This window comes from Pimephales promelas, chromosome 16, assembly GCF_988280905.1.
Source record: "Pimephales promelas chromosome 16, fPimPro1.hap1.1, whole genome shotgun sequence".
NCBI lineage: Eukaryota > Metazoa > Chordata > Actinopteri > Cypriniformes > Leuciscidae > Pimephales > Pimephales promelas.
The window spans coordinates 25,509,965-25,524,256 of record NC_142784.1 but is presented as its reverse complement, the minus strand read 5'-3'; the positions used below and the strand labels follow the sequence as shown (position 1 = coordinate 25,524,256).

Genomic DNA, 14,292 nt, shown 5'->3' with positions numbered 1-14,292 from the left:
AATATAAATTATATATAAATCTATATACAGTATATATATGAAAATATTTCTTAAATAAATACAATCATGTGTGTGTGTATGTCACAAACTTTCATTTTGGATGCGATTAATCACGATTAATCATTTGACAGCCCTAGTACAAATATTTTGGAGACGGCACTGATGGGGACCTGAAGGACTGGTGGCAGATGATGGAAAAGTGATGGCTCGGGGGTTGACTTTTGTTGTTTAGTCGTCAGGAGCGAGATCATCTAAAATTGTATTGCAAACAGAATTAAAACTATAAAGCAATTTGTCCGGGCTGGCTGAACTCTGGTGAAACAAGATAATGGGAAAGCTCCTCAAACACTGCAGAGAAAGTAGCAGCGGTGATCCTCCACGCCACATGGGCAGTTTTATGGGGATTTATAGTATTCAATGATAGTTTGTAGTTTATATTTATTTTTTTATAAACAAGGCAAGGCTAGGCTTATCATTTATTAGTAATGTGATGTGACGGCACAGCCGTTTCCTATTGTCTTGTACAGCCCAACAATCAATTAAAATCTTGTGGAACCAAATAAATCACAGTAAATTACCAGTTTCTATAAATATTTTTTTAAACAAACAGTATGGTCATACTTGTAGCTGACATATCAGAGTAAATGTCTTAAGGTGCCCTCAGTTTTGCGAGCAAAAGGTTAATTGTGGTCATAGTGTAGAGTGCCATTCACACAAGTCACTTTCAACTAAACAGATTCTGATGGTCAATGCCACGACACTGCATGCTCAACTTGGTTTTATATTATATGTACATGTATATATTATATAAATGTACATCTTTATTAAAGAATGTATTGGCAAGATGGGGGAAATTCAAATGTAAATGGTTAGACAATGAACAAAATGCTGCTTGTAAATTTTGACTCACAATCACAGATTGACTGTGGCTGAACTTCATTGAATTATAAGTAGCTTGTAGCTTTGCTAAGCTTATTTAGATCCATTTTAGCTTTCCCAACACTGTCCTTGACTGAGTAATCTCTTCCAGTAATACTGCGGTTTTTCTAATTCCACTCCAAATCCACTGCCAATATCACCCTGCTCTGCACAAATTGGGAATGTAGCCATTATGGGATAAATGGGTTGTTCATGCATAACATGTCCTTGGACTTTTAAAAAATTATTATTATAATTCAACATCATTATTTTTGGTTAAAACAAAGCCGTGTACAATGTAAAAATAAAACAAAGATGATTGTGTTTTAAAAGAAAATACTGTTTCAATCTATTTTACAATTTTATGTTAAATTCAGTGTTACTTGCTGTTTCTTTGTAAAAATTGCTTCAAAGGAAATGCTAATACAGAAAATCTTGAAAATCATTGACAGTTCTATTAACACATGATCATTGGAATAAAAATGTAACACAAATAAAAAACAAGCCAAAACAGTTAACTATTGACATATGACATATTGTCAATAAAATTACACACACAAAATAGAAAGAAAAGAAAAGGTGGAAAGGGCTGCATACGTTTTTGCACAATTAGTAAATTGTAATTAGTAAAAAGTAATTTCCCTTTCAGAATGTCAGAAAAATAAAAACAGTATATTAATAGTCTGGCATTATGATTCCAATGATTTCATCAATGGAGAGTGGAGACAGAGTTGTGGAACAGTATCCGCTTTTTTCGGATTTTAAAGCTACACTGTGTAACTCTTTTAATTTATTCTTAGCTAAAAACACTTAGTTATTTCAAAAAATATATGTGCTCATTAATGTATATTTACTTCGTTCAAGTAATAAAGTATTCTTGTGAGTCAGTGTATAATATGCCATTGAAAATACATACGGGTAATGGGGTTCTAATGTCGGTCGCCATGTTGACCCTCCATCTTGAAAGTACATTAGCCAAAGAGGGACATACCCGTTAATACAAGCTTCGCCTTTCGCATTTACGTTCGAGTTAACACTCATGGACGAGGTCGAACTTGAAGCCATTTTAATCTTGGACTACATTGGCCACCGTAGGAGTTAAAACGAAATCGGAATTGAGAGGAACAGAAACTAATATTCACTGGATGATCATATACATTTTCACCACTAGATGGGGGTAAAAATCACACAGTGTAGCTTTAAAGCTTTTACCCCCATCTCAATTCCGATTTCGTTTTAACTCCTACGGTGGCCAATGTAGTCCAAGATTAACATGGCATGGAGTGTTAACTCAAACGTAAACGCGAAAGGCGAAGCTTGAATTAACGGGTATGTCCCTCTTTGGCTAATGTACATTCAAGATGGAGGGGCAACATGGCGACCGACATTAGAACCCCTTACCCGTATGTATTTTAAATGGCATATTATACACTCACGAGAATACTTTATTACTTGAACGAAGTAAATATACATCAATGAGCACATATATTTTTGAAAGAACTAAGTGTTTTTAGCTAAGAATAAACTAAGAGTTACACAGTGTAGCTTTAAGCTGACGTGGTCATACTCAACGTGCTCTTTCTCTCTCGCTCTCCCTCTCTCTCACTTTCACATGCACACACACACATTCACTCTCTCATTTCGACATAATACGACAATATAAGATGTAATTCACACAGTCAAATCAAGCACTTATCATAACCTACAGGCTTCTAGTTTAACAGAGCTGGTTAAAGTGTGTCATCTTCACAGCAGCATGGCTCACTGGTGACGCCCATTTTTTCATCCCACAACCACCCACCCCCCTCCATCCAGGAGCCCACCGCACTGTGTGAAAGGGAGGGGTGAAGATGGAGGAGGGGAGGGTAAACAGAGCCGGGCTGAACCATGTCTGACTCCTAAAAAAGGAACAAGGGCGGGGGAAGACAAGGAGCGAAGAGAAACAGAAAGGCAGAGGAAAAATCCCTCAGAACTGCCTTCGAGAGAGGCACAAAAACAGGGAGAATGAGAAACAGGAGTCTTACAAGTCGCACAAGACAACGTGGACATTCAAGAAGGGGGACGGCAGACCATTCAAAAGCCTTTTTCTCCCCTGTTATGGCTCAGAACTGATAAACAGGATTACATCATGCTTATCATAGAAACACATGCTGCCTCTTACTGGGATTTTCAATGTTGAATCTATGGGAATAGTCAAAAGGTCATTTTGCACGAGTGTTAAGGATGTCTAAAGGAAGACCTGACAAACAAGCAGGTAGGTAGGTAGGGTACGCACGGACCGGGACATTTGCATGGTCTGGGATCTGTTCTCCATCATCATCTTCAACAGACTAGACTGCTATACCGGGATTTGTGTGGTGCGGTTTCGGATGTGCACGCGCTTTGTGCCGTCTGCTATGTTGATGACACACTGCTGCTTCCTCGAACCCCACGGGATGGGCTGGATCAGAATGGGAGGTTAGAAGGGCAAATAGCATCATGGGAGCCAAACAAATGAAATGGTATGAATGAAGTTCTACTGTATAATTTTGTCCTTCCTGTTTCCATCTTCCATTTCATTTTGGATATCCCAAGCTTATGGACTGCAGTATTGTGATATTGTGAAAGTGGCTGGCACATCACTGTTTTCTCACTCTGAATGTGAACATAAGAGATTGATGTGTGGGTGTTGTCTGCTATTGTGAAATCACCTAGCAACCGGGAATCACTGGCTTCAATATTGTCAGTGCCATCTGTGTGCTTAAATGCTCAGATAAATGAATCTACTATTTGGTCCATAAATTTGTTGACAGTTATGTGATTTTGATGCACAAAACATCATGAAAAGGTCATACAAGTGGAGCAAATGTTTACAAATGTTTCATTAGACTCATTGATATGTTATCCAACAGGCTACTTGGTCTGTCTGGACCAGCCTTGAAAAGATTTTTGTATAGCAGTAGTTATTTAAGCAATATCACAAGCAAGAGCACTGTTTCTCATATCAGCATGGCTAAGACGCTATTCATACAGAATGCGTTTTTGCTTTGAGAAAAACGCAAGATCTTTTAAGTTTTAAAGTTTTTAAGTTTTAAGGCTTTTAGAACAGCGTGTTGGGTGAGAAATGCAAAAGATGTGGGAAAAGAACAGTTAAACATGTCAGTCTGGTGCATATTTACATAGAAAAACTATTAAAAAATAACTCAATGGAGTACAAAAAGACACATTTATCTTTGTTCATACAATTTTCAATAGCGAAATCTACTCATTTCGATAGGAAACCACCCAATCAGGAACTTTGAGTGGTGAGAAATTCTGGTTACACTTTATTTTAAGATGACGTAGTTACATTGTACTTACTCAAATAAGTACTGAGTGATATTATATAGGCCTACTTACGGTTAGGGTTTGGTTTAGGTGGGTTAGTTACTTGTAATTATACTTAATTTACTATTATTACTTTGGCAAGGACATGTAGTCACCTCACCTGTAACTTACTACATCACTTTATAATAGTGTCTGTGTAACCACACCTAAATACTCACAAGCGCTAATGTCGAGAATCAGACTAACAGCACATAATATTGCTTTTATGTCAGTTCAATAAATATAACTTTAATTTAAAATACCTTACTGTATATTCCCAGTTAATTTGTCTATTTTTGCACCGCCAATGAAAATAGTTCCAAATGAAGTAACATATCTCATAGCAAAACACACAATACTGGCCTTACTGAAAGAAAAAAAAACTGATTAACTCAAAATGTTTTGAATGAATCAGTTGAATGAATTATATAATATTTTTCTCACAAAGGCGGTAGCTTGTCATTTCCCTACTGGCATATAATTCACTTTTTTGGGGGAAGGAAATGGATATAAAATTAGTTATGAAACATTCAAATAAACAAAACAACCCCATTGTTCACAATGCATTAGAGTAAATAATGTGCCGTAGAATATCTTAAACGATCCGATCAGATTATGTATCTATCTGGAGTGGTTTACTACTGTATAAAGCAGTATGTGTCTCTTTGTAAAAATAATCAACGTTCAGTAATATGACACCTCTCAGAGAAGCATTCTGCTGTAATTTCATGCTTGTGTACACAACGCTTTATGTAATCATTCTCAGAAGCTTAATCAAGATGTAATCCTAGCTAATAGTCCTTATCAAAATGATGATGCTAATCAACTGAGAGAGCTGCTTTGTCTTTTATTCAGTGCGACAGACTTCTTTCTGTCTTTATTTCTTTGTTAGAGAGATCTCAGTTTCGATATCATATTCCCATGCGGAACAGCTAGGGGTGTTTGAGATAGAGTCTCTCATTTCATCTTTACTGAAAACAGATGAATGACATGTGACTTAGGAATGCTCGGGAACTTTGGATTAGTGTGGTTTGAAATGGGGTTGTCTATGTAACAGGAATTTCCCTAGATTGTTCAGTTACATGTAATTGAACACATTATACCTTATGCACACAAAAGGCTTTCATTGTCATCATATTACTCCAACTGGTACATACAGTATGACTGAAAATTAGGACCATACGAAATGAATACATGGTTATCTTGCTCACTGATTCTTTACATCTCTCCAGCCTCAGTTCATCCAGTCCGGCACACACACCTAAGGAGGAGTATATTATTGGCAAATCTGAAGATTCGGGAGAGCTAGTGGGGAATCATACGGAGCAACCACAAAGCCTAGGTAGGATGTATCCCCTTGCTTGGTCCTACATAACATATTTTTCTATACTTTTCTTATATTTTGTTTGTTTCCTTTGAAGAGGATGTAGTGAAATCCTCAGCCACCGAGCCGTCTCCTGGCCCAGAGCATGCTGGGAAAGAGGAAAGCAGCACATGGGAGGAACAGCTATGTGCCCAACAGGAACAGCTGGAGAAGGAGATGCAGGAGACCAGGAAAATGGTGTCAAGGCTTCAGGCGAGTTATTATTCGTACACATTTATAAATGGTTGTTTCTTCAAAATCAGGCTTTTCATAATAATAGCTTTCAAATGTTTGTACACTCTCAGAAAAAAAAGGTACAAAAGCCGTCACTGGGGCTGTACCTTTTCAAAAGGGAAAACTTTTGTCCATTTTAGGTGCTAATATGTACATTTTAGGTGCTAATATGTACATTTTAGGTGCTAATATGGACTTTTAGGTGCTAATATGGACATTTTAGATGCTAATATGGACTTTTAGGTGCTAATATGTACATTTTAGGTGCTAATATGGACTTTTAGGTGCTAATATGGACATTTTAGATGCTAATATGGACATTTTAGGTGCTAATATGCACCATTAAGGTACCAATATGCACCCTAGGTACTTTTGAAAAGGTACAGCCCCAGTGATAGCTTTTGTACCTTTTTTTCTGAGAATCAATCAGATTTTTTAGTAATTAGCAATTAATAAATTAAATTAAAGTAATTAATAATTTTATTTATTTAGAATGATTTCCGGAATAAATACATACAAAAGAAATGTATTTTTATATTGAAACAGAAGGCAGTTATTTTAAATCGTCATAACACCACAATATTATGTATTTTTGAAAAATAAATGCATATGTGACTTTTTTCAAAAAAATCATTTGATCGGTGTATATTATCATGTGAAAATAGTGTATTTAGGATAGTGTGAAGTTAGGATACATAAAATGCTATAGCTTTAGCAAGACAAAGTCAGCCATTTTTTTTTTTTTTTTGCAAAATATTTAAAAAATGTATTTTCCACCAATATCATTTGAGATGTGGTGGAAAGGATCATGATATCTTTCACAAATAAAAAAATATATAATATGAATTTATTTCTTTTAAATGACAGAATTCTACCATAATGAGTATTTTATACACCGAACAGTTAACTATAGTGAGTCCAGGGTTCAACATTTTGGAAACACCCATATGTAATACCGCCACTACTACATTTTAAGCAAAGAATTAGTGCTTGTAAAGCAGTTCATTCAGTCGGATTAAGATTATTACTTTGCACAGATTGGCAGACTTTCCTAATCCATCATGATTAATGTCACTCTTCTGAACCGAACCAATGACCAAACATTTCAAGCTCATCAATCCAGCATTTCAAAGCATCCTTTTAATTGCCAGGTATCAGCATTAGAAGGCATCTTTAATTCTTGAATGCAAGAGTTATAAAGATTGAAAGAGGAGAAGCTGCTAGTCTAATCATCCAACAGCATCTGAGGTTGATCACGTGATGACTGTTGTGCAATAGCATATGTTCACTGCGAATGGACTAGTTTTACTCTCATTACATTAGAAACCTCATGCTCACATGTGTTCATTCAGGCCTTACTGCTGCATGGGTCACTACCTGAGGATGAGCAGACATCTACTCTGAGCTTTGGAGAAAGTGCCAGCTCAGAGCAGCAGCTGGTAACACTTAACTATGCTTTTGTGCATGTCTCATATACAGTCTATTATGGTAATGACATATACTTTGTATTCTGCCATTGGAGATTTTAATTCGCAGTCGTCTGGACCAGAGTATGGAAGAGTCTTTAGATCTAAAGGTAACTTAAATTGCTGAAAAGAAATACTGGCTGATATGCAGTATACTATATATATAAAAACTGAATATACTACAATTTGCACATTGAATGAGGGTTTTAATGTGTTTTTTCAGAGAGAACTTTTAAGATACAAGCAGGAGGCACGTAATCTGCAGGCTATTAAGGTGAGACCATGCAGGTGAAATTAAGTAACATAAAATACAATATATAATAATAAATTGTGTGTTCATTTGTAATATTATAAATAACTGAAGTATGAATAATTATTCAATTCTTTAATTTTAACATTAGCTTTTGCAGTGTACAGCAGATTTGTTGCCATTTGGTATAGTTAGGGTTTGTTTCTGTGTCCATCTGTTTACCCAGGATGCCTTGCAGCAGAGAATGTCTGTGCAGGAGGACTCAGTGCTACAGCTCAAACAGGAGCTGCTTAGATCCAGCATGGCCAGAGAGGAACTGGAGGGACATAATGTAATATATAATGTCATTGCATTTTATTTTCCTTTGTATCAGATATATAAAGGTTTATTTGCAAACTTTTGCTTCATTTTGTCCTTTAGATGGAACTAGAAAGGAAGTTGAGTGAACGGAACAGATTTCTGAGTGAATACAAAGTAAGTGAATATCGTGAATCCTATCTAGTATTCTTTACTCATCTTTATGTTTTAATTCATTAAATAGGGCTGTGTTGGTTCTCCAATATTCTGTATTCTACTGTATAGTAATCCATAAAAATCTCATTTATCACATGCACTTATCTTTGTAGAAAGAAATTGGGCAGAAAGACAGACTTCTTCAGCAGCAACAAGCAAAACTGGACGATGCCCTGCACAGGATCAATGGGAGCTATCACAGGGTAACTAAAACTACTAGGGCAAAATTGACCCATTTCTGCAATAATTGAATGTCCTATTAAAGGGATAGTTGTGTTGAAGACAAAAGATGATATTTAGAAGACTGTTGGTAACCAGACAGTTGAGGTAACCATTAACTTCTATAGTATTTTTCCCTATATGGATGTGGCTATAGATAGACAGATATAGATTAAATGGTCTATGTCTGGTTACCAATAATTTTTCAAAATATCTTTTGTGTTCAACAGAACAAATCTTGAGGGTGAGTAGATGCTGACAAAATTTACATTTATGTGTGAACTATCCCTTTTAACATTTTATATTATAATATTGTGTAAACTCCCTGTAGCTCTCATTTATTACACTAGAGGGAGCCATAGCACACCAATAGTCTCAAACTGACGTTTACTTCTAAATGTATTTAGCTTTGTATAATATTACACTGATATTCCCATAAAAAGCAAATATAAAGAACAGAAATATAAACAGCTTTAATATAAACTATAATATGACTTTCAAGTAAATGTGTAATGCTCGACATTAATAAAAAATGGTTTCTCCAGTTGTCAGGCTGTGAGAATAATGGCTACAGTCACACGATGGACACATCGTCCACTGTTTTCCAGCATAGAATGGTGAGTCATGCCATTCTTCACTTAAAAAAAAAAGTATTCATTCAATTTCTACTAAAGGTCTGTATTTTGTGTCTGAATGTGTGCATCAGGGAGACGAGCTTCATCTGGTGCGAGATGCTCTGCACAGCCTGAGGAACAGTTTCAGCGGTCATGACCCACAGCATCATATGCTGGACACCCTGGAGCAGGGGCTGGCCAGTCTGGTGGACCGCCTTCACACCACAGAATCCAAGAAACGGCAGGAGAGAAAGGCAAGGTCAACCATTAACTGTATCCAACATTCTGGATAACAGGAAATGTGGGACTGGGGAGAAGTAGGGCAGGGATTGGGGTTTGATTTTGAGATGTAGGGTGAATTCATGTTCATTTGGCACACTTTTCCCTAGTCATCTCAATGGCGAAAAGTATCCCAATCAACCTGAATTCATCACTATTCATCAAAGCATACGTGCTCTGAATGCTCTGATTTGCAAGCGTTTTGAAGCTTCACAAACCATGTGTTTCGAATGTCCCCGTCACTAACATTTATGATGTTTTGATTTAACATTATGTGGTCAAAACAACAAATGAAACATGCACAAATGAATAGTTCACAGTAAGATCTATAACAGGGCATGTAGAAATGAGATAACAGTGAATTTTCATTTCATGCCGACTTTAAAACAATTTGTTGTACCACCACAGGGTTCAACCAGGTCTCCGGGACGAAAAGCCAATCACACGGACCGAGAATCATGGCCATCGAGCTCAAGTAGGTCACTTCAATGCTATTCAGCTAGAAATTCATGCAGAGTTGCCACGTTTTAGACCAATGAATGCATTTTTTATAAGCTTTCAAGTCATTTGTGATTACTTGACCTAAAAATCATTCAAATTCAAACCTATTTATTTAGATCTATCTTTGAAATGAGAAAAGAACCAACTCAAAAGAACGGTTTGCTCACAATTTTAACATGCAAGTTTTAACCTACACAAGATCAATATCAAACAATTCGTAATTAGAAAAAAATAATTTCCTTTTTTCCAGAGATTGCTCATTCTCACAGTAGCCCTGTTCTTAGTGCGGCTGCCTCAACCAAAGTACTCTACTACACAGATCGTTCTCTCACGCCCTTCCTAGTCAACATCCCTAAGAGGTGACTACAAGAATGACATCATAGCATCATCATATAGAAGTCTCGTGATCTAAATTGAAACTATTTATTGGTAGGCTGGGGGAGGTCACGCTACAGGACTTTAAGGCAGCTGTGGATAGACATGGCTGTTTCCGATATCACTTCAAATCGCTGGATCCAGAGTTTGGAACGGTGAAGGAAGAGGTGAAAATCACACCCCATGTTGTGAATTAGTGAATGCTCAGTGTCTTTCTCTAAATGTGCTGCGAGTATTTGAGAAATGACACTTGAATGCCGTCTTTCAGGTGTTTCAGGACGATGCTGTTGTACCTGGCTGGGAAGGGAAAATCGTTGCATGGGTGGAAGAGGATCGTGGAGAGGGGAGATAGAACATGTGGGGTCCGATCCGTTCAGAATGTATGTTTTAGCCCACATATACCTCATCCCAGGAACTCTGAACCCTTTGTCCTGTGCTAACTGTGAATCTCACCGAACCTGTTCACTATGTCATTACATCAGGAAAGTGTTTGTAAAATAGAGTATATGCATTTTGAAGATTGAAAGAAAAATGACATTTTAATATTATTAAAAAACAGTTTACAAGTAAATACTGATTAAAAGTGTATTGAAGTAACAATGCCATTGTGATAAGTGAGGAAGAAATGAAGATTATTTACTGAGTTTTTGTCTTGTGCAGTGACAAATAAAAAACATGTCGCATTAGTTGCCAAACTGTGACAAGGACATCACACATTGTGTGCATGTATTGTCCTGCCAGAAAAATGCCATTTCAAGAGAACATATCATATCAGCATATGCACACATTCTCTGTAATATATTTTTCACTTAATGTACGTCAATCTTTCTTGAAATCCCTTAAAAAATAAAGGGTGGTAAAAGCAGGGACCACTTTGTTTGTAAGAATTTGTAACATTTGAAGATATTGAAGAATTCCCTTTGAAAATGATTGTACTTTTCCTATCAAGTTTGCATGTCTGTTCATAGTGTTTGTGTTGTAAATGCAAATCCACCCTTTTATTAAAGACATTCTGTGCCCTAGTGAAGGCTTATTTGTGTATGCAATTGGTTATCTGCCACTATATGAGGTTTTTTTTTCATTATACATTTGAATTATTTGCAGTCATGAAACATTCACTTCAAGTTGAATAATTTAATAAGAGTTAAATATAATCTTAAGCAAATCTCAAAATAAGCTTTCAAAGTGTCCTTTCTAATGTTGTGATGCCTAAATTCACTTTAAATATATATATTTAAAAATATGTTTTAGTGTTTTATTAATTTATTTAAACATCAAACATGAATTAGTTAACTAATAACAAAATAATTATTGTCTTTTAAGGTTCTTATAAATTTAAGAAAAGATGGTTCTGTCTGTGAATAGAATATGTAAGCTTGAATTTGAATGTATGTGTAATTATCTTTGGGACAAATAATAACACAACAATACAGTATATTTCTCAGAAAATGATTCGGAAGGGGTTTATATCCTCGGTTTCTTGATTAATAAGAGTAAAGTGTTCTCATAACACAGTCACTAAAACATCTAGAGTCTGTTTGTTCTTACTAAACGTTGCGATGCATGTCTCCTCTTTGACCAACTCAGGAAATGGAAGATGGAGATAATAAATGTCCTCAACTTCCAGGAGAATATCATCCTTAAGAATAAAAACCAAACCCTTTATTGAGTCCACATCATGAATAAAAACCTTAAAAAATATGTACAATATAAGGGCTGTAGAAAGGTTAAATCAGAACTATGGAAAATTTGATTTAGTCCTGATAATGAAACATTATATATAAGATAAAATAAAGCATTTGTTTTGAAATGAAAACTTCCCCCCACACAGCTTGCCTACGGGAACACTGACCTGAGAGATGCTGAGCTGGCACTGTGACACAGATCTCACTCCAGGAAGCTCAACACTCAGCTTCAGGCTCCTAGTTGAGCCGTTGCTGTCAGGACAGACTGTGAGATGATGCCGGGGTTGTTGTGGCTGAGATTGGTCTGATTCTGTGCTGGAGATCACCTCAATGAGACCTGATCGGGCTGCTTTTTTCTCCGGCTCCATGCTTAGTTGGATGGATGAATCCTCATTACTGTCAGCCATTCGCAGTGAGGAGATCTGCTGCAAGAGTGATGGGGCTATAAAAAAGCAGAAGAATCACTTAAAGGGTTAATTCACTCAAAAAATTAAATTTTGTATATAAACCCTCAAGACTCTATTTCATCTTCGTAAGACATCATAAAAGTAATCCATGAGACCTAAGTTGTTTAACCTCAATTTTATAAAGTAACACAAGTGCCTTGTTTGCACAAAACACAAAATTTACCACTTTATTTATAAAATGTTAAACTCCAATGCACATTCATGAGAGTTCCTTTTATGAATGGTTGTTGTAACGCATCCTTGTTGTTATGAAGCAAGAGCAGATGCTGTTGTATGAACTAACATTTTTGTACATAAACTGGTAAATGACGTTGTTCTGCATAAACAAAGCACTCGGATCGCTTCATAAAATTATAGTGTTAAACCACTAGGGTCACTTGGATTACTTTTATGATGTCTTTAATACATTTCTGGGGCCTAAAAGTGGTAGATGCTGTCAATGGAGGGAAAGAAAGCTCTCAGATTTCATTAAAAATATCTGAATTTTTAGGGTGAATTAACTCTTTAATATTGCAAAATCACACAATTTGCATTCCAGCAGGTTAATTAGGTTCTTTACAATTAGCTAGTTAACCTCTGTAGCTCTTAAAACCGGTAAGATGAAACTGTCTTTACATTTCCAAAGCATATTTTACCTGGTTCAGATTGTGGCTTATTGGCAGAAGATTTGGATGTATGTGGTGACATGAGACGCTGCTTCATATCCTGAATGCTGCCTTTGATTTTGTCTTTGGTGAGTTTGTAGCGTTGGGAGAGACTCAGGTTGTGCTGTTGTTGGATGAAGTTCACAGCAAGCAGATGGAGCTGCTCTTTCTCATGTTTCTCTTTCGCTGCCGTTTCCAGAACCGCAGGGTTGAAGGCCACGTCAATAACACTGTATCGCTCTGCAAAAAAACAAACAAAGGAAATCAGAATTTCTCAAGATAAAATTAGGATGTTTAAGAATCAAGTCTAGGGAGACAGGAAGTTCCTCAAGGACAAAATAAAGTCTAGCTACTTGGAATAAGACTGCGAACCAATGGATAACGGAACAAATGCCACCTAAAAGTGAATATTTTGGTAAAAGAAAATCTTTTGAAAGCAGCAATGATGATTTTGAGTTTTTGTACCTTTCTCCTCTGTTACTTTCTCCATTCGTCCTCCACACAAAGGAACAGGATCACTGTAAGAAATGGCCGCTGGTACGCGTTTCCAACCGCAAATGTTAATGTACAATACATCCTCCTTTGATTCCTGAATAATCAGACATAAAATCTTTCTTATTTCACTTAATATTTTATTAATTATTTTTAAAGTTAAATGCCATCCAATTTTAACTTTTACTGTGGCACTATGGTTCAATAGGTAACAGATGCAAATGCCATTATGCCATAGGCCTAGTACTACTAATTGATTATCACATTTTTAGCGTTTGATAGTGAAATACTGCTTTATCGCCAGTGACGTCCAAAAACATCATATAAGGCATCTTCTATCAAATAACTTCGGTGGTCTATTTGTTTGATACGATCTATAAAATCAGTCAAAGCAGAGTTTCGTTAAAGAGGCTAATGGTGGTTTACCAACCAGTAGAGAAGTGCGGATGCAGGCGTGCGGCTCCGGCGGGGAGTGAAACTCCGCTCCCTCCCGTAACTGGCGTTCAATGAAGGTCCTGTAGGCCTCTGGATTATTCTGAGACATGTCATCTAACATCGACCAAAACTGATTTACCTGCTGCAGAACTCCTTTATTATCACAGCCAGGAATTGCCATACTTAAAATGTATCAAATCTACTGTAACAACTAAAAGAAAAGTTAATACGACTTGTTAGCCACCGAAAACTGTTTGGAACAAAACGGACGTTTGGCAGATACAATATTTAGTAACAAATACTTGGAAAAAGAGCTAGCAAATGATCAGTCCCGGACAGTTTTTCCTCAACTCGGAGCGTTGAACTCAAAGGTTACCATAGAAACTAATCTAACACATGCACTTTTCATCCCGTAGATGGCGTTGTTTAGTCAAAATAACTGCTTCCAGGGGCACCAGTTAGGCCGAATCAACAACTGTTTTTTTATTTATT

General features: G+C 36.5%; 2 protein-coding genes across 2 annotated transcripts; one reads left to right on the top strand and one right to left on the bottom strand.

The window, feature by feature from the left end:
- The first annotated feature begins 2,779 nt into the window (after positions 1 to 2,779).
- dixdc1a (DIX domain containing 1a) lies at positions 2,780 to 11,099 on the top strand. Its single transcript, XM_039670533.2, has 15 exons — positions 2,780 to 3,419; positions 5,496 to 5,605; positions 5,685 to 5,839; positions 7,213 to 7,299; positions 7,383 to 7,436; positions 7,550 to 7,600; positions 7,803 to 7,907; positions 7,997 to 8,050; positions 8,203 to 8,292; positions 8,854 to 8,925; positions 9,015 to 9,176; positions 9,610 to 9,676; positions 9,953 to 10,061; positions 10,136 to 10,244; positions 10,346 to 11,099. Exons 1-15 carry the CDS (start codon positions 3,397 to 3,399, stop codon positions 10,427 to 10,429), a joined length of 1,332 nt encoding a protein of 443 aa, XP_039526467.1. The 5' UTR covers positions 2,780 to 3,396; the 3' UTR covers positions 10,430 to 11,099.
- Positions 11,057 to 13,997, bottom strand: pih1d2 (PIH1 domain containing 2). Its single transcript, XM_039670534.2, has 5 exons — positions 13,796 to 13,997; positions 13,339 to 13,462; positions 12,865 to 13,113; positions 11,930 to 12,204; positions 11,057 to 11,716 (listed from the first exon to the last, which is right to left on the bottom strand). Exons 1-5 carry the CDS (start codon positions 13,979 to 13,981, stop codon positions 11,582 to 11,584), a joined length of 969 nt encoding a protein of 322 aa, XP_039526468.2. The 5' UTR covers positions 13,982 to 13,997; the 3' UTR covers positions 11,057 to 11,581.
- Between the last annotated feature and the right edge of the window lie 295 nt (positions 13,998 to 14,292).

Coding starts and splice junctions, on each gene's coding strand:
- pih1d2 (XM_039670534.2), bottom strand. CDS start 13,981: ATGGCAATTCCTGGCTGTGATAATAAAGGAGTTCTGCAGCAGGTAAAT. Junction 13,114..13,338: donor GAAAGTAACAGAGGAGAAAG/GTACAAAAACTC, acceptor GTTTTTTTGCAG/AGCGATACAGTGTTATTGAC. Junction 11,717..11,929: donor GCCAGCTCAGCATCTCTCAG/GTCAGTGTTCCC, acceptor TTTATTCTTAAG/GATGATATTCTCCTGGAAGT.
- dixdc1a (XM_039670533.2), top strand. CDS start 3,397: ATGGGAGCCAAACAAATGAAATG. Junction 7,437..7,549: donor AAGAGTCTTTAGATCTAAAG/GTAACTTAAATT, acceptor GTGTTTTTTCAG/AGAGAACTTTTAAGATACAA. Junction 9,177..9,609: donor AGAAACGGCAGGAGAGAAAG/GCAAGGTCAACC, acceptor GTACCACCACAG/GGTTCAACCAGGTCTCCGGG.